Source organism: Rhinopithecus roxellana, chromosome 3, assembly GCF_007565055.1.
Source record: "Rhinopithecus roxellana isolate Shanxi Qingling chromosome 3, ASM756505v1, whole genome shotgun sequence".
Taxonomy (NCBI): domain Eukaryota; kingdom Metazoa; phylum Chordata; class Mammalia; order Primates; family Cercopithecidae; genus Rhinopithecus; species Rhinopithecus roxellana.
This window is the reverse complement of record NC_044551.1, coordinates 9544237-9570092: the sequence shown is the minus strand read 5'-3', so window position 1 is coordinate 9570092 and position 25856 is coordinate 9544237. Positions and strand designations below refer to the sequence as shown.

At 40.6% G+C, this 25856-nt stretch overlaps 1 protein-coding gene across 2 annotated transcripts in view; it reads right to left on the bottom strand.

Annotated features, from left to right (window-relative positions):
• Positions 1-25518, bottom strand: part of PLPP1 (phospholipid phosphatase 1) — a 112101-nt gene extending 86583 nt beyond the window's left edge. For both annotated transcript variants that reach the window (XM_010386475.2, XM_010386476.2), the window contains exon 1: positions 25022-25518. In XM_010386475.2, coding sequence (XP_010384777.1) covers positions 25022-25079 — 58 coding nt within the window. In that variant the 5' untranslated portion in view covers positions 25080-25518. The remainder of the gene's footprint in view (positions 1-25021) is intronic.
• Between the last annotated feature and the right edge of the window lie 338 nt (positions 25519-25856).

The following is a 25856-nucleotide window of genomic DNA, read 5'->3' as shown; positions in this document are numbered from 1 at the left end:
ATGTTGACACCTTAGCAAAATTTATAAGAAAAATAATAAATGAGGGAGTTGCTTCTAGGAGTTGATTTTTTACCAAAAAGGTAATAAATAAAACTAATATGTAAGAAACACATTCCATTCCCCCCAAAATTCCGGCATATGTAAATTTAACCATGTTTGTACATTTTTCTACATGTATATTTGGATCTGACAAGAAAGTCTACAGTTACTTTTGTGAATTTTGCTTCCATGAACCCTTTCATTTTCTCCTTTTAGTAGTCAAAGGTTAGAAGTAAATAAAATTTTTTTTGGCTCTTTACTACTTTGTTACCTGAGCAGTTTTCAGAAAGTTTATTTATTCCAAATTTAAGGAATGTTCTTTGTGTCCAATTCAGTTTGGACAAAACACATTTTGGGGAGAAAAATATGCAATATATTTCTTACTTTCTTTGGAAACAGGTGTTGCAAATTCTTTCCAGAATCACATGAAAAATTCTCCTACTAATCAAGCGGTGTGTTATTTCTGAACAGAAAGGGTTCTCTTCCCCTTCTTTACAAAAGATCATTAGATGTCCAAGAGTAAAGAAAGTCATTCAAAATTTTACCAATAGGCAAAACTAAAAAGTTTGCCAGATAAGACAGTTTGTTTCCTCTGTAGGTCAAGTACACAGACTCCACACTGATTATCATTCCTGATCATTTGGCACATGTTTCATGTCTAGCACACACCTAGACATTCATATCTGGCACTCAGAAAAGAAAACAGACTGAAGATGAATATCTGGAATTATCAGTTATAAAGGAAATAGCTGAAGCCATGAGACTTTAAGATCACTCGGAAAAAGTGGCATGATCCATAATCTTGGAAAGAAAACAGAAAGTCAACAGCCAACTAAGAAGAAATGAACTACCAGGAAAGTAGGATGAAGAGTATGAAAGGGAGCAGGGAAAATGAAGGAGCACTTTTCAAAAATGTTAATAGTAGCTACTTTTTACTTAACCCCCATCTTATGCCATGACAGCATGCTACGTGTTACAGCTTTCTAATCCTTCAATAATTTTAAAAGGTAAATATTATTATTGTATCATTTTGAAAATGAGGAAACCTGCCCAAAGCCACGTAGGTTGCAGAATTGAGATTCAAACCCAATTGAGTCAATGAGACCAAGAGCCCTCTGGGTTCACCTGGTCTTAGTGAGCCCAGCAGGCCCTCGGTCTCATTAAGGAGTAAAAGAACGAAGTACAGATAAAAGGTCACTTATGATTTTTTTTAATCCACCTATCTGCACATTGATCACTTTTTTTTTTTTTTTTTGAGACAGTCTCACTCTGTTGCCCAGGCTGGAGTACAGTGCAATGGCACAATTTCAACTCACTGCAACCTCTGCCTCCCAGGTTCAAGCAATTCTCACGCCTCAGCCTCCTGAAGAGCTGGGATTACAGGCATGAGCTACCATACCTGGCTAATTTTTATATTTTTAGTAGAGACGGGGTTTTGCCATGTTGGCTAGGCTGGTCTCAAACTCCCGGCCTCAAGTAATCCTCCTGCCTCAGCCTCCCAAAGTGCTAGGATTACAGGCGTGAGTCCCCATGCCTGGTCTAATAATTCTTGAAAGAAGGCCATGTCCAGTTTGCATGACCTCCCCAAAGAGGACCCAGGGCCTGCTACCCTACACAGCTATACAAATCAAATATGAAGTTTATTTCTTCCTCCTATCCGTTCCGTTCTCTTTGGCCCTGATGGAAATAGTATGGCAAACAGGAAGAAAGTGAGATAAGACACTGTAGACACCTCTATGTGCCTGGCACCATATTGAATATTTATTTTCACTTAATCCTCATAATTCTAAAACACATGCTCCAAGAAGGCACAGACATTTCTGTTTTGTTCAACAATATATCCCAAGTACTTAAGTCACTGCCTAGAACAAGGCAGGCCTTCAACAAATATTTGATGCATGAACAGCCATCCTGCAAAACAGGTATTATTATCCCCGTTTTAAAGATCAGGGAGTGCTCAGAGAGGACAAGTAACTTAATTAAAATCATACATATAATAAGCAGGGTGAAATTAAAAATATTTAATAACTCATACTTGTACCAGCATTGGCCACTCAGAACAGACACTAGCTGGTGCTAAAGGAGCTGGATTCTGCTTCAAACTTTTAGTTGAGGGATCATGGGGAGGTCCATAGGAGGGACCAAGACAATGAAGAGTCATGGGCAGGGGAAGGGAAGATCCAGGTGTACACTGGGTGTCAGCCTCAATAGTTAAGTGGTGCACTCAGGATTCCAATCTGTATTTATTTGACCTAAAATGTTCTAAATAAAGTGGGTACTTTTTAGAAGATTTTAGAGTCGGATAAATGAGGAGAGCAGAGAACAACTAGAGCTTTTAATAGAGTAGAAAAAAACTAGCCAAAACAACTAAAATGGGAAATGGAATTAGAATTGAATTTAAAAATTGGTAACTGAACTCAATCTGCTGTTAGACAACTAAAAACAGGATGATTTCACTAAAGTAAGGTAGAGGTGAATGAGTAACAAAGAGAAATAAATATGACTGGGCAAAGCAAAACTACATGAAGGTTTTCAATTTCAGGTAAACAATTTGTGTATGTTTCAACAATAAATGAAAAATCAACACTGGTTCTTGAGCAAGAAAGCTGTGCTTCAGGACAATGAATCTGTGCAAGGTATTGGTAGGGAAGGGGCAGAGCCTGGTGGCAGGTGAGAGGGATCAGTGATAGCACTGTACAGTATATTTGAGTGTGATTCACAGAGATGTTATGAAAAGTGTTAGCAGGCAAGAATGCAAAGAACATTCTTTGCAGAAAGTTGAGTGCACCCTCAACTTTTAGAGGCACCAACATTCTGGTCACTTAGCTTACAGTCACCATCTCTCTGTGGCTGACATGGTTTTATTATAAAAAGTACTTCATTATCTTTTTTATCTTAAAATTAGGGTAAAAGGGAGAAAAAGCAGTTGGGATATAGGATATAAGTGACACTCAAGATAGTTTTTACATTTGTAGTTTTAAATCAGTAATTACCTACAATATCCTCAACCTTGGAGTAGCTTAGTTCATTAAGACACTTAAAATAAATTTGTGTATATATTTAATGAGCTTTAAAAAAATCACGAGCTATTAGGGCAGGTTACTTCACTAAGGACTCTCAGATTTCTGCACAAATAAAAAACAAGTTAACCTATTTATTTATACACTAACAAAAACAAAAAGCAAACCTTCTCACCTGTTGTTCCCTTCCCAGAAAGGCACAAGAAAACAGTGCCAACTGGCCAAGAACAACATTAATTCCTTCCACTCCCTCATGATACAGCTGTTCCCTTTCTCTTCCCTTTTAAGATGGCAAAGGTCACAATCAGTAGTAAACTGTCCACGTGGTTTTTTATATGCTAAAAGCAAGGAGATAACTGAGGTAAAGGGTAATGGGAGAGAAAGCTGATTTTTTTCAATTGTACTTTCTCCTGGCCACTTATCAGGAAACTATTTAGGGCTTCCGTGGTATTTGAAGCTATAACTTAGTAACTTCTCTGCCAAAAAAAAACATTCTGTTTACATGGAACTAGGGTTAGAGGTGATATAAGCACATTTAGAAAGGGACAAAAACCTACAGCAAAACTATACAGTAACATATCACAGTAGTTGACATAATCAAAAATGCATTGTGCTGTGTGAAACAGAGTAGACTCAAATGGCTACATACCATATAGCCTTCATGATTTCATTTATATGACATTCCATTTACATGACACATGGGATAGAGAACACATCACTGTTTGCCAGAAGTCAAGGCTGGTGGGAGGAGTTGACTACAAAGGAGAAGAATGAGGGCACTTGGGGAGGTAACAGACCAATTCTGTATCTTGATTGTATCTGGTTACAGGACTAAATTCCATATTGTCTGAATTCACAGAACTATACACTAAATGAGTAAATATTACTATACATAAATTTTTTAAATACAACAATTAAATGTTAGCTTAAGCCTCATCTCACCTACTCCTCATACCTATTTCAAACCTCTTGACATGCTCTATGCAATGACCCCACCCCCTCCACCTAGCTAATGCCTACTTGCCATTCTAGCTTCTATTTAGCTACTGGTAGAACCAATCCTTTGGTGTGCCAGGGTGGAGTACTGGACAGAGTTGGGTAGTCAAGTATATCTGGCTGGGTTTACTTCTGGCTTTCTCCCAGTTACTACTTGTGGAAGCTTGGGCAAACTACTTACCTGTCTTGAGCTCAGTTTCCTCATCTGGTAAGAATAAATACCTCCCAGAACTGGTGCAAACTAAGAACCTAGTCATGTGCCTAACTTAGTGCCTGGCACATTAAGAGGATTAATAAATGCTTACTCCCTGATCTTTCTCTCCTGCCTACTGCCCTCACAACCCCTGCTCTCTTTCTGAGCCCCCATGGACCTTATACATATATAAACCTATTACAACACTTAATTTATTATTGTAATTCTTTATCTCTGCAAATAAAATGTGTCTATGTATCTCTCTTTAATCCCAGAATTCACAGAAACCAGCATATTCATGCCTAAGAGTCAGTAAATTGTTTGAAGAATAATCTGTCCAACTGATCTGATGTTGTTCAAGGAGTTACTGGAAAAGAGAGAAAAGCAGGCTGAAAAGGACAGAGCACACTGAGAGAGTCTAAGATGGACAATGCCAAAGTTTCCACAAGGATGTTGTGCACAGCATAATAGCACAACAATTGCAAATAACCTAAATATCCAAAAATGGGGGCAAAGTGACTTATACCAAATACATACAATGAAATACCATATAACCATTAAAATTTCAGAGACAATTATATTGAAAATTACAAAATATATGTATATTTGCAGTAATATCATAACTTTTTTTTTCTTTTAAAACATGGGTTTTTAAAAAAATGTGGCTATATGGACATTAAAAAGGACTGGAAAGATAAGCAACCAAAATGTTAAAAGGGGTAATCTTTGGATGATGGTGAGAAGATTACTAATGATACTTATTTTCTTTTCTGGGCTTTTTAGACTTTAACAATTTAACACGTTAATTTTAGAAAATTAGGAGGCCAGGCGCGGTGGCTCACGCCTGTAATCCTAGGACTTTGGTAGGCCGAGGCGGGTGGATCACCTGAGGTCAGGAGTTCGAGACCAGCCTGACCAACATGGTGAAACCCCTACTCTACTAAAAATACAAAAATTAGCTGGGCGTGGTGGCAGGTGGCAGCCTGTAATCCCAGCTACTCGGGAGGCTGAGGCAGGAGAAGCGTTTGAATCTGGGAGGCGAATGTTGCAGTGAGCTGAGATTGCACCATTGCACTCCAGCCTGGGCAACAAGAGCGAAACTCCGTCTCAAAAAAAGAAAAAAGAAAGAAACTTTAGGAATCAGAATATTTTTGAAGAAAGCAAGCTGGCCGTACAAGGCAGCTCAAGCCTGTAATCCCAGCAATTTGCGAAGCTGAGGTGGGTGGATCACCTGTGGTCAGGAGTTCAAGACCAGCCTGACCAACATGGTGAAATCTCGTCTCTACTAAAAATACAAAAATTAGCCAGGCGTGGTGGCAGGTGCCTGTAATCTCAGCTATTTGGGAGGGTGAGGCAGGGGAATCACTTGAACCCAGGAAGTGGAGGTTGTAGCGAGCTGAGATCGCACTACTGCACTCCAGTCTGGGCGACAGAGCAAGACTCTGTCTCAAAAAAAAAAAAGAAAGAAAAAAAGCTAACATAGAACTTACTAATGACAGTATTCCATATCATCCAAGGTTTAAATGTCTAAAACTTAAGAGTTAAAAAGTGGATTATGCCAAATCCATACAATGAAATACTATATATTTCCAAAGTCAAGAGTGAAATATATTATAAACTACACACACACACACACACACACACACACACACACACCCCTCTGGGGAAAAAAACAAGGTATGAGGAGCTCCTCTAATGGAAAAGTAATTTTTAACTGGGAAAATCTGTAACAGATGTACAAGAACATTTCATCAAATATTAACAACACTGTATTTTAGTGGTCTGTCTTCAAAGGTTTGTCAAAAACCAATAAATTTCAGAAGACAAGGCAGGATAGTCAATCAAGAAGAAGGTTCCTCTTTGAAGTATAGTTTCTACAGAGTTTATTAAGTCTTCAAAGAACTTGTGACCTGTAGAGTTTTGTCCAGGTATTATTTAAGCTTGTAAAACAAAGCATCCTATATTCAGGTGAGAACACGTGGTTAACTTATTTTTCTCTTTGAACCAACAATGAGATTTCTAGTCTTAGCAATTCCACCCACAAAATTCCCTTAACCAATGAAGTCTCCCTTATTAGTAACTGGGAAAGAAATAATTTCTCCTATTCCATAGTAAGGCCCATATTCCATAGAATAACAAGTATGTGTTTACTATAGTATTACTACTATATCGACTTTTTTTTTTTTTTTTTTTTTGAGATAGAGTTTTGCTCTGTCGCCCATGCTGGAGTACAGTGGCGTAATCTTGGCTAACTGCAACCTCTGCCTCCAGGGTTCAAGCGATTCTCCTGCCTCAGCCTCCAGAGTATTTGGGTACAGGCAGGTGCCACCACACCTGGCTCATTTTTTTTTTTTTTTTTTTAGTAGAGACAGGGTTTCACCATGTTGGCCAGGCTGGTCTTGAACTCCTGACCCCAGGTGGTCCGCCCGCCTTGGCCTCCCAAAGTGCTGGGATTACAGGCATGAGCCACTGAGCCCGGCCTGTATTAACTCTTGAATAAAGCCGGCAAATTCTAATGTTCTTATAAAAATTCTAGGGTAATCTACTTCTGCAAAGGTTCATACATAGGCTAGGAGTGGTGGCTAATGCCTGTAATCCTAGCACTTTGGGAGGCAGAGGTGAGAGGATCCCCTGAGCCCAGCCTGGACAACACAGTGAGACCAGGACTCTACAGAAATTTTAAAAATTAGCCACACATGGCAGTGCACATCTGTGGTTCCAGCTGCTCAGGAGGCTGAAATGTGAGGATTGCTTAAGCATACAAGGTCAAGGCTACAGTGAGCCATGTTTGTGCCACTGCACTTCAGCCTGGGAGATAGAGGTTGTATAGGGTGGGATTGAGAGCACATTTTAACACCTTCAAGGATACTGCTTTAGCAATCAAACTTACAGAAATCAGACTGACTTCATTTCAGTCATTTTGGTATATAATTAGTTATCTCAGTGTTCAAAATATGTGTAGAAAAAAAATTCAAGAATCAAAAATACAAACAAAAAATTTTAAATGGCCAGGCACAATGGCTCATGCCTATAATCCCAGCACTTTGGTAGGCCAAGACAGGCAGATCGCTTGAGCCCAGGAGTGCAAAACCTGCCTAGGCACATAACAAAACCCCATCTCTACAAAAGAAACAAGTACAAAAATTAGTCAGGTGTGGTGGCATGCACCTGTAATCCCAGCTACTCAGGAGGCTGAGGTGGGAGGATCAAATTGAGCCCTGGAGGTCAAGGCTGCAAGTTAGCTGTGATCACACCACTGCACTCCATCCTGAACAATGAGGAAGACCTTGTCTCAAAAAAAAAAAAAAAAATTAAACAACCAAATAAAATCCAGACCTGACACCTCAACTGGTTTTGAAAGTTCATATCCCCCCAACCATAAAAACAAAAATGTTAAATCTTAAAAGTATTTATGTGGGTCCATCACATCTAGTTTGAAGTTATGCCAAATGGCAACGGTCCAGAAACTAAAATAAAGTTATACTAAGGTGTGTCTCAGAAGGAAAACATAAAAACTCTTACTCTGGCAGGAAGTTACCAAATTGGCATATCTAAATTAGTAAACTTTAAAATACACACACTTTTTTTTAAAGGCACACAAATATAAGACATACCTGCCAAAAATGTCTGGCAAAACACTTATTTATTGGTTATTACAAGTAGCAAATCATATTTCCATTTCCCCAAAAATGTATGCTTGTATCACTCAAGTTATTCTACACAGAAGATAAGCTGAAGGAAGGATTCCCACAAATTATTCCTTTGAGGCTAAGAGCAAACTTATAATGCTGAAAATACACAATAAACAACTGTTACCATGAGAAGCAAGAAAACAAGCAGACATCAGCTTATTGACTGTCTACTAAATACCTGCTGCTTTATATACACAGATTATCATTTAATCCTAACAAATCCATGAACTAGACAGTATTTGCTCCATTTTACAAATGAAGAAATTGAAGCGTTTTAGGACTAAATAATCAACTGTGCAACCTAACACAAGAAAATATCAAAGCAGATTATGAAATTTTGAATACCAGGCTCTAAATCCCAGACTCTTTCCACTATACTTGGTAATAGTTGGAAAACAATATATCAAATTCTCAGCAATGAGGGTTCTCTGTAAGGGCGGTCAACAATTCCTATACCATTGTTCTAAAAATGACATTTCTCCTTCTGGCGAGATTATTCTTCCCTCATCTGGCACATCATAGGAAGCCACGAAAAACTATGATCCCAGACTATTCGTGTTTCATTTGATATCCCTAACAGATCTTCCTCCCATCATCCTCAGAGATGATCCTGCTAGCCTGTGCTTTTTTCTAAAGGAGGTTCATGTTGCACATGTATTCACTCAGCCAATATTTGAGTGTCTTCTCCCTTAAGCTACCACATTCTCCCTTCTTTCTCAATCCAACTTTTTCAAAGAATAATCTATACCCAGCAATATCCATCTCTTTCAGCTTCCAACTCACCACTGAAATGGCTTTACATAAGGTTACAACTGATCTTGTATAACTAAACCCAATGGACACTCTCCAGTCTTTATCTTGTTTGACGCTTCAGAAGAATGTAGCTCATTGCCACTCTCTCCACTTGGCTTTCCAGAAACACTCTCCTGGCTTTTAAGGTATTGCTTCTCAGTCTTGGTGGTCTTAATTCCCTCCAACCAATCTGAAATGTCAGTTTCTCAAAGCTCAGTACAAAGTCTTCCTCCGTTTTCATTTTATAACTTCTTCCTGAAATTTCATCAATTCTCATAGCTTCAATTACCATGAATATGCCAACGAGTCTCAAAAGTCTGCCCATTACTCTGAGCTCTAGAACCATTATCCAAACAAGAACTTGACACTTCCACTTAAATATTTCAAAAGCATCTTCAACTTACATGCCCCAAACCAAACTATCTCCTCCCCATCCCCCTTCCTATCAAACCAGGTTCTCATCTAGCACACTCCACCTCAGTAACTGGCAGGAACCAACATCTGTTCAATTATACAAGCCAGAAGCTTCAGAACTATTCTTGACATTTCTCTCTCCTACCCTCCACCTTCAACATGTCACCAAGACAGGTATCCCTTACTTCCCAAATACCTCCGAAATGTACTCTCCATTTCCACCACCATCACCACCACCTCTTTAGTCTCACTACCTGCCTCACTTAGACTGTTACAGCAGCTTCCTAACTGATCTCCCTAAATCCATTATTTCTTAGCTCTAATCTATGATTCTACCCTGCAGCAAAAGTAATCATTTTTAAAAGCTACCTCATTCTCCTTTTTCGTAGACCCCCTCATTATAAACTATCATAACACTCATACTTCTCCTTCACAACACTTACCGGTTCATCTTTCACATTTATTTGTATGATTACCTGTATCTCTATTACCTAAGACAGTGCTTGGCACATAGTATATGAGCAATAGATATTTGTGGAATAAACAAATGCCCACTATGCCAAGTGGGCCACATGCCAAGGAGAACATACAGATTAAGACACAGTCCTTTTCAGATAAAGAAACTTAAGTTGTGAACTCAGGTGAGTTACTCAAGCAATAGGTGACAGAACTGAGATTCAAACTCAGACCTGTATGCTTCCAATGCCCATACTCAACCTTTATGCATCCCATGAACACAAAAGAATTCTGCAAAATATCTATATATTAATAAAAATGAATGAGAATTTGTTTCATGTCTTAATAAAATATAAAATCTTCTGTTGAAACTGCAAGGTAAGAATCACCCTAGCATTCTAAGCTCTTTAAAAAGGTACAACACTGTTTCCCTGTTATTTTGGGTAGTTAGAGCTTACATAAATATAATGGTAGCCCACTCAAATAGTACCCATTTACATTCTTCATTGCAGAAAGTATTAATATGTCTTTATCTCATATAATTCACTGAAGTCTCCTATAATTCACTATGTCAGATAATTCACTAAAATATGTCTATGGCTAGCCTCATAGCAACACTTCTGCTACAATTCTATTTGATTTGACAGTTCAAAATTTCAAACTCCTCTGCTTTTACTACAACTTTAATTTACAAAATATTCAACCAAATTACACTATCTTCCAAATCAAATTTTCTTTTTTTACTTTTTTCAAGACCCTATCTCACTGTGTCACCCAGGCTAGATAGAGTGTAGTGGTACAATCACAGCTCATTGCAGCCTTGACCTTCCCAGGCTCAGGTGATCCACCTCAACACCCAAGTTAGCTGGGGACTATAGGCCTGCACCACCAAACCCAGTTAATTTTGTTTTGTTTTGTTTTGTTTTGTTTTGTTTTGTTTAGGTAGAAACGAGGTTTTGCCATGTTGCCCAGGCTGGTCTTGAACTCCTGGCTCAAGCAACCTGCCCACCTCTGCCTCCCAAAGTGCTGGGAATACAGGTGTGAGCTATAACACCAGGCCCAATTTTCATCCTTAATCTTGAAACATGTGAGGATATGAAATAAGAGCAACCACCACAAAGTTCTTCAAGTGAGTTGCTCCTTTTTCTAGCAAATCTACAATATGGACCTAATTAATTGACCAACCTAAAGAGCAAATTCCCTACTTCAGGCAATGTAAATTGCTATCAGTGTGATTCTAGACTTAATCCAACTGAAAATAAAATCTCTACCACAATCTCTTAACTGGACAGCAAACTCTGCCCTTCCAAAGCATGTCCTCATGATTAATCCTCTTTCCTCTCAAAAAAGCCTCCTTCTCTTCAGAAGTGCTCCTGAAAGGCAAAAACAGAGCTACCGACAGTATTTACTTTTATCTTTTTTGTTGTTGAGACGTTGTTTTGCTCTAGTTGCCCAGGCTGGTGTGCTGTGGCGCAATCTCAGCTCACTGCAACCTCTGCCTCCCGGTTCAGGCGATTCTCCTGCGTCAACCTCCCGAGCAGCTGGGAGGCTGGGATTACAGGCATGAGCCACCACACCCAGCTAATTCTGTAGTTTTAGTAGAGACGGGGTTTCACCATGTTGGTCAGAATCCTGACCTCATGATGTGCCTGCCTCTGCCTCCCAGAGTGCTGGGATTACAGGCATGGGCCACCGCACCCAGCCCTAAAACTGCATTTTAAACAACACCCCAGGTGATTCCTATGCACATTAACGCTAGAGAAGCACTCATCTAGAAATTTCCCAAATCTCCCTAATGAGAAGAATCACCTGAGAAGCTTGTTAAGTATTTAGATTATCCAGCATATTTCTTAGAAATTCTGATTCATTAAATCTGGTAATTTGAAAAATTATTCTGGGTTAGTCTCATACAGCAGCTCCTTGAAAAACCTCATTTCATTATAATGTTGATAAGAAAAAAAAATTGACACCCAGCTGGGGCCTCAGCCTCCCAAAGTGCTGGGATTTACAGGCATGAGCCACCACAGCCCGGCCTTTTTTCATTTTTTAATTTTCGTTTTCCTACTCTCATCTTTGCCTCCTTTTTTATCAGAAGAAACATATGTAACCAAAGCCAGGCAGGAGGCCTACACTACTTTGTGTCAGGGATCATTTTCCTATATTACCACTTTCTAAATACTTCAGTCTTCAACTTTTTCCTATTTTCTGCTGACAGCAACACTCACCCCATTCTTAGCCAGGCTAAGTTTATAATTGATCTCCCACAAGTCCACTGCAGTTGCTCAAAATAGCCCCTTAAACACCATGTGCTCTTTGTCTTACTACCTGAGTCCACTGGTGTCAACTGCTGCAAGATGACTCTCCTTAATAACTGAGGTTCATTTACTACTATGATCCTGAGAGATAAACAAGGAATACATCATTCTCATTATAATTTACAATCAGTAAATGAAGCAGCCATAGGATCTTGTCCATGAGATCACAGAGAACAGCAGAGGCAAGACTGGAATCTGACTTCCAAACCAACTGTTTTTACTAGTAGATCACACTTTGAACTCTTACATAAAAGGTTCAAACTAAATTCCACTCACTAAAAAAACATTTACAATGCCAAATCCTGAGGAAAGGGGGGAAATCCATAAAAAAAAAACTTCACAGAGGGTAATTACTGGTTTTCAGATTTGGTTAATAATTAGACTATATTCAACAGCAACACTGAGAATTTCATCCATACTGTGGGACATAAAGTAAATTTTAATATAGATATCCACACTAGCCATAAAGTTGAGCATTATCCATAACCTGCCTAACAAGTTTTGATAACATCACAATTTAAGAAACCTTTTCTCCAAGTGGCTACTGGGTTAGGCAGAGACAATAGTTGGAAAGGAGCACATTTAAAACTCCTGTCTCTTATCCAAGCCCTTTGAAAAACAGTAAAATACAACAAATGTCACTTGCCTCTGCTACACTGCGTAACTATGCTAGTGATACTTTCCAGATCAGAGATATTCTCTTAAAAGTGTGTTTTTTAAAAATTTTAAGAAAACAGTGGCCAGGCATGGTGGCTCACACTGTAATCCCAGCACTTTGGGAGGCCAAGGTGGGGAGATCACCTGAGGTCAGGAGTTCGAGACCACCCTGGCCCACATGGTGAAACCCCATCTCTACTAAAAATCCAAAAATTTAGCTGGGTATGATGGTGGGTGCCTGTAATACCAGCTACCAGGAGGCCGAGGCAGGAGAATCACTGGAACCAGTGAGCCGGCAGTCGCCGTGAGCCAAGATCATACCATTGCACTCCAGCCTGGACAAGAGCAAAACTCTGTCTCAAAAAATAAAAATAAAAAAGTATAAAAGTATGAATTTTAATTACATTTAATCATCTATTTAACAAGCTACCTTTCTGAAGACAGTTACCTAAAATTAGGACAATCCCAGAACACCGTAAATGACTGTAATCATTACATACACCTATTTCTTAAACTCTACAGAAAAAATAAGGAATAAATTATTCATCAAAAGAAGTTATGATGACAAGCGGCAATGTTTAGCTCATTCAACCTGTACTTTAAGTTAGCTCTTGACAAGTTTATATTCAAGAAATAAAATCTTCATGTTTTAGGAGCTGAGAACTAAGAGAAATTATTACTATCCAAACCATGCCATTCCCACCTCACACACATCTTTATTTATTTGTATTTCTAGTTTGCTGTTCTCTCTCCAACCAAGAACTTCATTTAGGTACCTTGCCTATGAGCTGAGGGAATACTGTTCACCTAGAAGTACACCTAGAAGTACAATTAGAAGATCTGAGGTATCTGATTCCAGAAAGAAATAGGTTAGAGGTAATCAAAACATTTCCCACCATGATCTGGGCACTAGGAACTGAAATACAAACCAGGTTCTGACTTCAATGCTGTTTAAACTGCAGCTAGGACAAACTAAACAAACAAAAAAAAAAGTCACCGACACATGAAATCACATTTAAATAGCAGACTGTGTCAGTGGTACAAAATTGGCTTATTAGCTTAATAATGATCATAACAGCAGCAGCAAAAACATTATGCAGGCCAGGACTATGTTAAACACTTCACATACATCGTCTCATGCATTATCTCATCTAATTTCACAGCACTATGAGAAAGACACTATTAGCATCATCTCTTTCCTCATTAGATGAGGAAACTCAAAGAGTTAAGGTGACCTACCCAATGTCACACAATTAGTAATAGATTGAGCTAGACTTTAAACCCTGGAAGAATGGCTGACTCAAGTCTATTGCCCTGTCATTCATATAACAAGTATCTGAATGGTGATACACTTCCTAAGCAACCATATTAGAGTGTTTTCACCTATTAATGTGGATAGATTCATATCCTTCTGAACTATCTACAGGAATTATTTCGGAATTTAGCAGTAGCCAAAAGTAATGTGCCCAAAGGTTTACATTATCTCTGCTGTATAGCAACAGCAGCAATGGTTTCAGGGGAAATTGTTTTGAAATAAAGATAGACTCCCGGCCCAGTACAATGGCTCACAACTGTAATCCCAGCACTTTGGGAGGCTGATGCAGGAGGATCACTTGAGTCCAGGAGTTCCAGACCAACTTGGGCAACAGAGTGAGACCTTGCATCTACAGAAAAATCAAAAATTAGCCAGATCTGGGAGCGGTGGCTCACACCTGTAATCCCAGCACTCTGGGAGGCTGAGGTGGGCAAATCACTTGAGGTCAGGAGTTCAAGACCAGTCTGGCCAACATGGTGAACACTCTGTCTCTACTAAAAATACAAAAATTAGCCAGGCATGGTGGCGCACACCTGTAATCCCAGCTACTCGGGAGGCTGAGGCAGGAAGATCGCTTGAACCCGGGTGGCAAAGTTGCAGTGAGCTGAGACTGAGTCACTGCACTCCAGCCTGGGTGACAGAGCGAGTCTCTCTCTCAAAAAAAAAGAAAAGAAAGAAAAAGAAATTAGCCAGGCATGGTGGTGCACACCTGCAGTCCTTGCAACTCACAGAGGCTGAGTTGGGAAAATCACTTGAGTCTGGGAGGTCAAGGCTGCAGTGAGCTGTGATCATGCCACTGCGCTTAGCCTGGGCAACAGAGTGAGACTCTGTCTCAAAAAAAAAAAAAAAAAAAAAAAAAAGACTTGATTAAAATACCTGCCTAACTCACCTTCCAAAGCTCTATGTACCTTTCGAGGATGGAGACCCCTGTCTCACTCATTCGTAGTAATCTCAGCGCTAACAGGCACTCGATAACATTATACAGTTTTATCATTTTTCCTGAGTCTGTCTTCCACCATAAGTAATAAGCTATTAAAAACCCATGGGTTATATTTTTCCCTTGATTGAAAAATGTGTACCTATTTTTGGTATCTCCAGTGGTAGGTAGTACATAAAATGAGGCTAATACCACGTACCTCAGAGTTCTGTGATGATTACATGAGTTAATGTAAAACATTTACCAAAGGCATATACTAGAGATTCAATAGATAACAGCTTTCTTCTCTACTCATTTACCTCTCTAGCACCCAGCAGCAAACCCATCTCTCCTACTACTGACACAAATGAACCAAAAGGCAAGGCAGAATCTGGCGTAATAAGCTGCCAATTAACTGAAGGGCTCATCCGCTACACATTTCCTATATGTCATTTTCCCGGACACCCCACCCTGAAAAAGACTCAGGAAACATTTCCAAGCAGTGACAACTGAGGACTAAATCACGAGGTTCTAACTATATCTGCTAGAATGCATTACCAAAGGTCACTCTGAACTCCATACATGATTCATTTGAAACACAGGCAAAGACAAAGATCTTCCTTTCCTGTGAAAACCTGAAAGGAATGCCTGCAACAACAATGCTGTTTGAAGTAAAAGTCTGTGAGCATGTTACTGAATAGGGGAAATTAGTTACATCCTCCAGTATGATACAACCTCATTGCTAGTGCTTAATAGTTATTGGGAGACTGAGATATGAAATATTGAAGTGCCTCTTCTTTTTGTTTTTAAAGATACAGAGTCTCGCTCTGTCGCCCAGGCTGAAGTGCAGTGGCACAATCACAGCTCACTGCAACCTGCAACTTCTGACCTCAAGCAATACTCCTGCCTCGGCCTCCCAATGTGCTGGGATTACAGGTAGAAGCCACTGGTCTCAACTTTAAAGTGCCTCTTTTACACAGCAGATATACTCAAGATGGTAAACAGAAACTGACTCAAAACTACATCATAACTAAACATAAAACTAAGATAGTTACAAAATATTTAAGCCACCTAATATAATCATTTTGTTTTGTTTTGTTTTTGAGACGGAGTCTCACTCTGTCGCCAGGGCTGGAGTGCAGTGGTGCAACCTCAGCTCACTGCAAGCTTCGCCTCCCGGGTTCTCGCCATTCTCCTGCCTCAGCCTCCCAAGTAGCTGGGACTACAGGCGCCCGCCACCACGCCCGGCTAATTTTATTTTTAGTAGAGATGGGGTATCACGGTATTAGCCAGGATGGTCTCGATCTCCTGACCTCATAATCCGCCCACCTCGGCCTCCCAAAATGCTGGGATTACAGGCGTGAGCCACCGCGCCCGGTCCAATAATCATTGTTTTTATAGACAATGAATTCCCACAATCTTGCCTTTCTCACCCTCTCAATTTCTTTTTTTACTTTTAATTTTTGTGGGTACATAGTAAATATACGTATAAATGGGGTACATGGGATATTTTGATAAAGGCATATAATTCATAATCATTACATCAGGGTAAATGGGATATCTATCACCTCAACCATTTATTCTTTGTGCTACAAACAATCCAATTATACTGTTTATTTTTAAATGTACAATTAAATTATTATTGACTATAATCACTCTGCTGTACTATCAAATATTAGATCTTATTCATTCTACCTATTTTTTTGTACTCATCAACCATCCCCACTTCACCCTCTCCATTTATTACAACCTTTCCTAAATACACACTAGTTACTCTGCATTCAGAAGTTATAATCCTCAAAAATGCACTTCCCAATTCCTGACTATACCATTGTTAGCTGGGTTGCCCTGGGTGAGTTTCCCAACTTCCCCAGCCCTCACTTCCGTCATCTACAGAATGCAGATGACCAAGCTCCTGAGAGAGTTGAGAGACTGCACTGGCTGCACCAAGCCTAGAGAGCACTAAATAAATGTCAGTTGTTATTTTTATCCATTCTGGCATTTAGAAATAAAAGTCACAAAATTCACTATTAAAAATACCATTGATACATACCATATTCCAGACACACTGGCCTCTTTTCTGTGACAAAATGCCCTTTTCTCCTTTTGCCCTCAACACCTGCTCCTCCCTATGCTTGGAATTTTCCCCCAGCTCCTCCAGGGCTGACTCATTTTCTTCTTTAAATCTCAAGTTCAATACCTCTCAATTCAAATATTCCCTCTTCAGAGAGCCTTCATTGAGACTGCTGTACCCAAAAGTCTAACTTTCTTATAATCTTGCTTTAATTCTGTCATAGCCTTTACAAACATCTGTAATTGTCTTATATACACTGGTATGGAGATCTTATCTTTTTTACAGTGGTATTTCCAGCTCCTGGCATTGTATTACAGCAAATAATGTGTGCTTAATAAATAAATAAAAGATGCAATGTCAAATACTTTAAAACTACATTGTGCTCACACAACTTTAAAAACAATTTGAGTTTAACATATGTCACAATGTTTGAAAAACAGAGTTTAGACGCAGCAGTGTCCAATCTTTTGGCTTCCCTGGAGTACCCTGAAAGAAGAATTGTCTTGGGCTACATATAAAACACACTAACACTAACAACAGCCAATGAGCTTAAAAAAAATTGCAAAAAAATCTCATAATGTTTTAAGAAAGTTTACGAATTTGTGTTGGACCATATTCAAAGCCATTCTGGGCTGCATGCAGCCCGGCCATGGGTCGGACAAGCTTGGTTTAGAGGGAGAGAGGATATAGAGAAGTATTACACAACAGTTTTTCCTTGCTGCCTGTTTAATTGCAAAGAGCAATTCAAATAATAGAATTTATACAAATGAGGAAGTATAATTAAGGTCACTGAAAAGTTCTGGGAATACTGGGCCAGGTGCGGTGGCTCACACCTGTAATCCCAGCACTTTAAGAGCCAAGACAGGTGGATCACCTGAGGTCAGGAGTTTCAGACTAGCCTGGACAACATGGTGAAACCCCATCTCTTTTTAGCAGAATTAGCTCGACGTGGTGGTGGGCACCTGTAAATCCCAGCTACTCAGGAGGCCGAGGCAGGAGAATCGCTTGAACCTGGGAGGCAGAGGTTGCAGTGAGCCGAGATCATGCCATTGCACTCCAGCCTGGGCGACAGGAGTGAAACTACGTCCCAAAAAAAAAAAAAGTTTTAGGAATATTAACCCTACTTTTCTAAAGTGGAGTAATCATTCCCAAGACCTCGGCAATAAAAAGGTGACTAGAGTGTAGCTGACTCCACTTTCTGGAGTACGCTGAAATTCAGGACTTATCACTGTATAAAATAACAGTTTTTCCATTTGTTTAATTACACTCCACCACAGACCTATACAGATCAATTTTCACCATGGCTGGAATTACCACTACTTATAAATCATGTACGTGGCTTTCACACATAACTAATAAAACACTAAGTTTCAAAAGCATTCCATGAGTACTCATGAGAAACATTTTAAAGTTTGTGTTTTTGTCCCTAATACGAAACTAGTTGATGTTATTTCTACTAATATAATTATTATGTTACAGGTAGTAGGATTATAGAGAATTATTTTACTTGACAAATATACATCATGCATATTAAGTGCAAGGCACTTTACATATTGATTCATTTAAGTCTCATTTAAGATAACCATAGGTACTTTCATTATATAACTAAAGAACACAGGCACAAAGAGAATACTCTCCCAAGGTCACACAGTTCAATAGAGGAGTTAAAATTTGAATCCACAGTCCATCACTAGACTATGCTACCTAACATTTTAAAGAAAAATACAGACTAGTTTTTCATAGTTTATAAGGAACAAGACATTCCCAATTTTATAATTTTTGTTTGTTTAAAAAAATAGAGATGGGGTCTCACGATGTTGCCCAGGCTGGTCTCGAACTCTGGGGCTCAAGAGATCCCCCCCACCTCAGTCCCACAAAGTGCTGGGATTACAGGCATAAGCCACCATGCCTGGCCCCCAATTTTAGACTAGTTTCAGTTGAGTAAAAAGGCAACCTACCTGAACCATTTGCACATTAAACCTAAACAGCAAGAAGACTGAAGGGAAGATGAGCAGAAGGAAGGGAAGTACAGTGCAGGGGGAAGGAGTGACAATGAAAAAGAAGGTAAAAGAAGAAAGAAGGATAGAAAGATAAGAATGCTACTTGTAATCACCATTCATAATCTCTGGATGGCAAATGCTTTTTTTTGAAAAGAAGAAAAGAGACAAGACAGTATCTCTATAATCCCTAATTAGCTGATTGTACAGACTGTATATTTCCATTTCAAATGTTGAATTAAGGCACCTAAATTAGGAGGAAGTAGACAACATTCCAAATTTTTTCCATAAAAACTGAAATTACATGTTAATCAGTTCACTCAAAATCTGGGAGTTTAGTGACTTTTGCAGCCAACTTCTCTCTTTTTTTTTTTTTTAATATGGCAAACATTGACAATTTTAACCTTAAATTTCTTAACCAAAAGAATCAGAATAATTCCCCAAACTGAGTAACACATCGGAAAGTTTGGTAGAGCTCAGCCCAAAATGACTAAATGAGAAAGAGAGTGACAAAGATCTATAGTACATTCTTGAGTTTTCAAAGGATGTAACTCAAAGAGAATATAAAGGAAGAATTTACATTTCATAAAATCTATAAGGGGAAAGTTTTCTGAACATTTCTATACTTTATTCCAAGTAAGGTAAATTTAAGTTAAAACTCAGCTAAATAAAACCAACGACAGCCAAACAGCAGCAATTTCCTCCAGGCCTCTGCTTTTGTTCCAAAACTACCCATTTAAAGAAAGAAAAAGCCTTGCAACAGGATTCTAGACTGACCCAAAAATATGCCATTTTGACAAATATTTGTTCATTATTTGAGATTCCTTCCCTCTCTCTGTGACTAGAATAGAGGGAAAAAAAAAACAAAAAACAGAAAAACCAGTAAACTTTCTGCAGAAGCAAAATAAGTTTCCTAATAGAAGTTAAACAAAAGAAAACAGCAAGTGGTCAGGACAGGCACCGTGTCCTATTTGTTTACTTATTTTTATCTTCAGTGCCTAACACACTGCCCAGCACCTATGATACAGTTAACAAATGTGTACTGAATATGAGTGAATGAACAAATAAATCTTACAAGAAAAGGGAAGGCACAAAATGCTGGAGACTATTTAGCAAGTGAGACTCTTCCCAAAATACTTGTTTTTTCCCCCTTTGAGGAAGGCACCCAGATTGAGCCTTAACAAAGGGACTGCTCTTTAGGAGCATCCTTAAGGGGTAAAATTATGTCAGCATTATGGTAATAACAAATGACATCAGTATTTGAGATAATGACTGGGGTAAAACAAGCAACAGGGACCCTGCAACCACCTAGCGTTGGCTGCAAATGTTTTTGCCACCAGATTTTACTCTACACCCATTGACTCTGATTTGGCATAATGATGATACCACATTTGGAGCATGCTGAGGGAACCATAACCCCTTCCCTCTCAAGAAAGCCAACATAGCAGCCCATGGGCCCCTGTTTGCATTTGCCATTAAGGATACTGTAATTGGTGTTTAATGCAAAAAGGAAAGCTACCTCAAATCCGTTTTAGACATAGATGGGTATTATCAGTACGGTCCTGGCAAGAAAAACAGCATACTCAAATGAAGTATTCAAGAAAACTTAATGAAGGAACCATTTCAAAAGGTACAGGGAGGGTTTAGGGAAAACAGCAAAAAGATGGTGGTATATCTTCAGGTTAGCAACATCAGGAAGCCATTATCATCTCCAGGTCTAAATGGGCTAGGGAAGGGTTATCAGAACCCAGAAAGATGTGTAACTATAGGTGTCTGGCAGAGGGCCATTACTGAATACAAGCCGTGAACTACTCACAGAACAGCTTTGGCAACACTAAATCCAGCAAGAGGGAACTAGCTCTTAGGGAGATCCTTTCTGATGTCCCTCACACTGGGCAAAGCTAATCTGAAACCAAAAAGGAAGCGATCAGTTGATGTAGCCCATGGAATTCATTTCCCAGAGCCACAGAGCAGAGTGGAGAAAAGATTTGGAAGGGCAAATGGAACACACACAGCACAGAAAGATATTCTAAATGATTGTCAAACAGCAAAACACAGGTACATGGAATCAAAGTTTTGTCAGTTCCATCTAAATTTAGATATTGTGGGGCTGCCTGCAAATAAGTCATAAACCCTGGTACTTACTTGGGTTCCTACCGCCCTGTATCAAGTTGGAAAAGGAAAAAAAAAAAAAGAAGAAGCTACAAGTAATTCCAGGTAACTTCTGACCTTTCTGCATCTCTAAGAGTAAACAGACAAGTCATTTATCTACAGTGAAGCAGATCTTAGACAAGGCCCTTCTCTTTGCACAAAGGGAACATATTCCAAACGTCCATTATCATACTTATCATGATGTATTATAACCTCTTTTTTATTTCTTCCTCATTGGACTTTGAGCCCTTTAGGGCAGGGATTATCTTATTCATCTTTGTATCCCTAGAACCCTAACATGGTACTGGCCACAAAGCTAGCCTTCAATCAATATGCACTGAACAAATTAATGGACTCAGGGTCCATTAATTGGCAGCCTAATGCCATAGTGGCTAAAATCTGAAATGACCCTTAGCAATTAAACACTAATAAGTTGTATTCATGATATGGTTTAATACACTGGGCTAAAACATCGCCCCTTTCATACCAGCCTACCACCATTCTCTGTAGAGCTTTTCTCATGCACTCAGATAACGTATATGGCCTGTTCTACAGTCACAGAACACATCATAAAAAGAAACAAAGACAGATGGCAAGACTATGTTCCATTTCAGAAAGGAATCACATATACATTACCTCTCAAAATTCTCATTCTTTTTCCAAGAATTTACCAGATCCACTTAAGGAACTAATAATTTGAACATGTATATAGAGGAAATCGTGTTTCACACTGATGATAAAGATGACATAGGGACAGAAACATATATATACACACACACGCACACATAAGGCATGTTTAATGATCACTTCAACACATCACTCTCAGTAAAATTATAAAGTAGTTGTATAACAGGTTCACGTAACATCATCATATTAAAATGGCTATACTGTATGATGTTGAGGTGGTCATTAACAGAATCTGGAATGTATTCACATTATAATTATGAACCACTTTCACATAACCCTGCACTTACGAAGTGCTTAATCATCTTTCTATTCTAACAGTCAATTCTTACCTGTGGATTCTCCACAGAAAAAGGAAATTTATGCCAGGTTGAAACTCCTCTTCAAGCTATCATGATTTTAGGCTACCAATTTCCTGCTGTCAGTAAAATGAATCCAAATCAAATTTAATATAACAGACTCCACCAGAAAGGTGCATTTGCTATATAACATGTGTCTTCCAAAAGTAAGCGTGAAAAAGTTTTTTATCTCCTGCACCACTGTTCTCCTTCACTGCTGTTTGTAATGGACAGCTGATGTTGTTAAATGTAATCTTACATTTTTAAAAGCCAGTAAAATAGGTCACTTTCTATTTAGGAAAAGGAAATTCTGAGCTTATATTGATAATATACTGAATTACTTTAAAAGAAATGCCAGTAATACAAAAATAATGTTGTAAATAGATCAAATGCCTTTTCCTAAAACAAGTAAGTCCTCAAAGCAAGCTTTTTCCAAAACCACCAAAAACACAATTTTATCTTACTGAGAGCCATCCTACTCCTGCAACTGTCAGGTCAACTTAGCAATGAAATTAACCTTTATAGGATAATTATGTGATGTTTGTATCATGTTAAAACTACAGGCTACAACAACCCATAATTTATAAAATTGTACTTCATGTCAGTTCCTCCGTTATATGTATTTTTTTTTAATTGCAGATCTACCATATGGCCTTGTGTTTAATACCATTAGCTTAACCTACCTTAGAGCAGTATTATGTTTCACCCATCCTAATCAGTGTTTGACCCATAGAAAAAAACATCATGTTGTTTTACAAATTGATCGAACTCCCACAGTAGGAAAAGAGGAAGATGATATGTAATTCTGATAGTGCACAATATGTGGCAATGATAAGCTAATATTCAATACATTAGAAATATACTGATTTTTTTCTGATCGAACATTTTCCTCTCCTTTCACTAAAATATAAACAAAGTTTAACAAAGTTCCAATGAATCAAGTATAAGTTAAAATATATTTTTAAATTTAACATTTCTATGAAAGGTAATTTTCTGTTGCAAATAAATTTGAATATATTTAATTATTAAGTCCCGACATCTGAAAGGACTGTGTTTTTATAAAGACAGTGTTCAGCTGAGCGCGGTGGTTCATGCCTGTAACCCCAGCACTTTGGGAGGCCGAAGCGCGTGGATCACAAGGTCAGGAGTTCAAGGCCAGCCTGGCCAAGATGGTGAAACCCCGTCTCTACTAAAAATACAAAAGTCAACCAGGCATGGTGGTGGGTGCCTGTAATCCCAGCTACTCAGGAGGCTGAGGCAGAGAACTGCTTGAACCCAGAAGGTGGAGGTTGCAGTGAGCCAAGATCGCGCCACCACACTCCAGCCAGGGCGACAGACAGAGCTGGAAAAAAAAAAAAAAAAAGGCAGTGTTCCAAAATTGTGTTCCCCTTTCCTAAACTTAATTCCTAAAACTCACTGTGGACCTAAACAGGAAGCGTCTTGGTAAACAAGGAAGCTTCATATTAACAGGTAACAAAATACACTTTTAGGGCCCAGTGCGGTGGCTCACACCTGTAATCCCAACACTTTGGGAGGCTGACGCAGGCGGATCACCTGAGGTCAGGAGTTCGAGACCAGCCTGACCAACATGGAGAAAACCTTGTCTCTACTAAAAACAGAAAAATTAGCCGGGCGTGTTGGCAGGTGCCTGCAATCCCAGCTACTAGAGAGGACAAGGCAGGATAATCACTTGAACCCAGGAGGCAGAGGTTGCAAGTGAGCCGAGATAACGCCACTGCACTCCAGCCTGGATGACAAAGCAAGATTGTCTCAAAAAAAAACACACACACACAAAATGGAATTTTTCCTTACAACAACAACAAAACCAGGTAACAGAATTTATAAGAATTCCACAAGATTCCAAGGGCCTAAATAGTCCGGTTGGAAACTGGAGAGTGTAATAACCAGGAACTACTGGATTAAAACCGAGGGAATCTCCTGTCACCGAGAAACCATTATGCAGACTTTCATCTAGGAGGCTAAAGCCACAGATCTCTCACCCTGAGAACTTGCCAATACTACTACTATTCTGATTACTTCAACATAAGTAGGACTATCCAAACCTCCAGCAGCTCTTGCTTTGTTTTTGTTTTTTCCATCACACATAAATAGTTCACAGTATAACTACCTTACACAATACATAAAAGGTGAAAGCTACTCCTTCCAACGCCCATCCCTTATCCAAATGATTCCAATTCTTTCTCTTCAGAACAAAGGAGTAACTGGCAACCAGAAGCCTCAGAACTGAACTCTTCCAATCAGTAAGACAATGCGAAATCTGCTGCAGCCAAAGAATGTCTACTGCTCTTTGCGGGACTGTCACAAGAGATGGAAAGCTACACCATGGCAAGGTATGTGCAGACAAGGAAACAGTAGGTCTGGGGTACCGCGCCCTCCCCCACCCCCAAAGCCTCTTCAGACCTATACGCAAAAACTTGGTGTGCTCATCCCTACTTGCAACCTGACAATTTACATCCTGGCAACACCTTCTAATTAGGAACGTTCTAGCCTTTTGTAGCCGAAATATTAAACTTCTCACGATATATCAGGCACTGGTGCCTGCTACTAAGAATCCCCTGTGCATCAAATCTCCAGTTTCGTTACTGGTCACTCCAGTGACCAGGCTTCTCCACAGTACAGAGGGGAGGAGCCCACCCTGCTCTGCTAGAGTGGAAATGAAAACAGAGAACAGGAGCAAGGCATGGAGCGCAAAGGCGTGAACAGCGTCCAAGCACGGGTGGGCTCAGCGCACCGGCGGGCGACAGACAGCGGCGGGCACGCGGGAGCCGGGGTGCAGGCTGCAAAGCGGGGTCCCTCGGCTGCAGAAGCCGCCCCCCGTGTGTCGCCCCGCAGCGGCGCACGCGTCAGGCAAGACACCCCAGCTGCCCGTGGCAGCTCTGCGCTAAAGCCCTCCTGGGACAGCCGTCCCCGCCCGGGCGCACACGCCCCTCGGGCCGGCGGCGCGTACGTACCCAGCAACACGCAGAGCACATCGAGGGCCACGTACGGCAGCCGCGTCTTGTCAAACATGGTCTCTGCCCTGGCTGTCCGGCAAGGGCGATGGACTGAGCTGCGGGACAGCGGCCGAGGCCCTCGATTATCGAGCCCAGGCCCGGGGCTGGCGACGGCCCCGAGCTACGGCCCCTCCCAGCCGGAGGAGGAGAGCAGCTGAGGGCGGGATGAGACCGGACGGCGCTCCCACCGCCAGCAATGGCGCCCGGGGCCCTCCCCTCACAGCCCCCGCGAACACTCGGTTAGTGCCGAGGCGCTCGTGTGCCAGCCGCTGCAGCTCGGTCGCCTCAGGACCTCCTCGGCCGGCCCCGGCCTGCCCCGGTTACTCCCGGGCGCCCTCTCCCACAGGCGGGGCGTTCAGAGTCGCGCTTTAAGGATGGGGACCGGTAGGGAGGAGGAACGCGAGGTCCAGCCCTCTCCTGCCGGGCAGCGCAGGACCGGACAGCGCGCGGCCTCGCGGGCAAGGGGAGCGCAGCAGGGGCGGGGCCGGGGAACCCCAGGCCGCGGCGGTCAGCCAATCAGCGCCGTCAGCCTCGTCCCTCCCGACCGGCGGCATCCGCCCAGAAGTGCGGCTCCCGGCAGCCGGGCGGGGCGTGAGGGTAGCTCCGGTTCCGATCCAGGGGGCTTTGGTCTGGACCGCAATTACTCAGGTGGTCTCCGAACTCGGCCTCCGTACCCCCACTAGGCATTGCTGCTTTCAGAGAGCTAGGCTCCCTACCCAACGATCCTGGAGCACCGGCTGCCTGTCACTCCCCACCCCTTCCATGGGTATCAGGTAATAAAGAGGTCAGATTG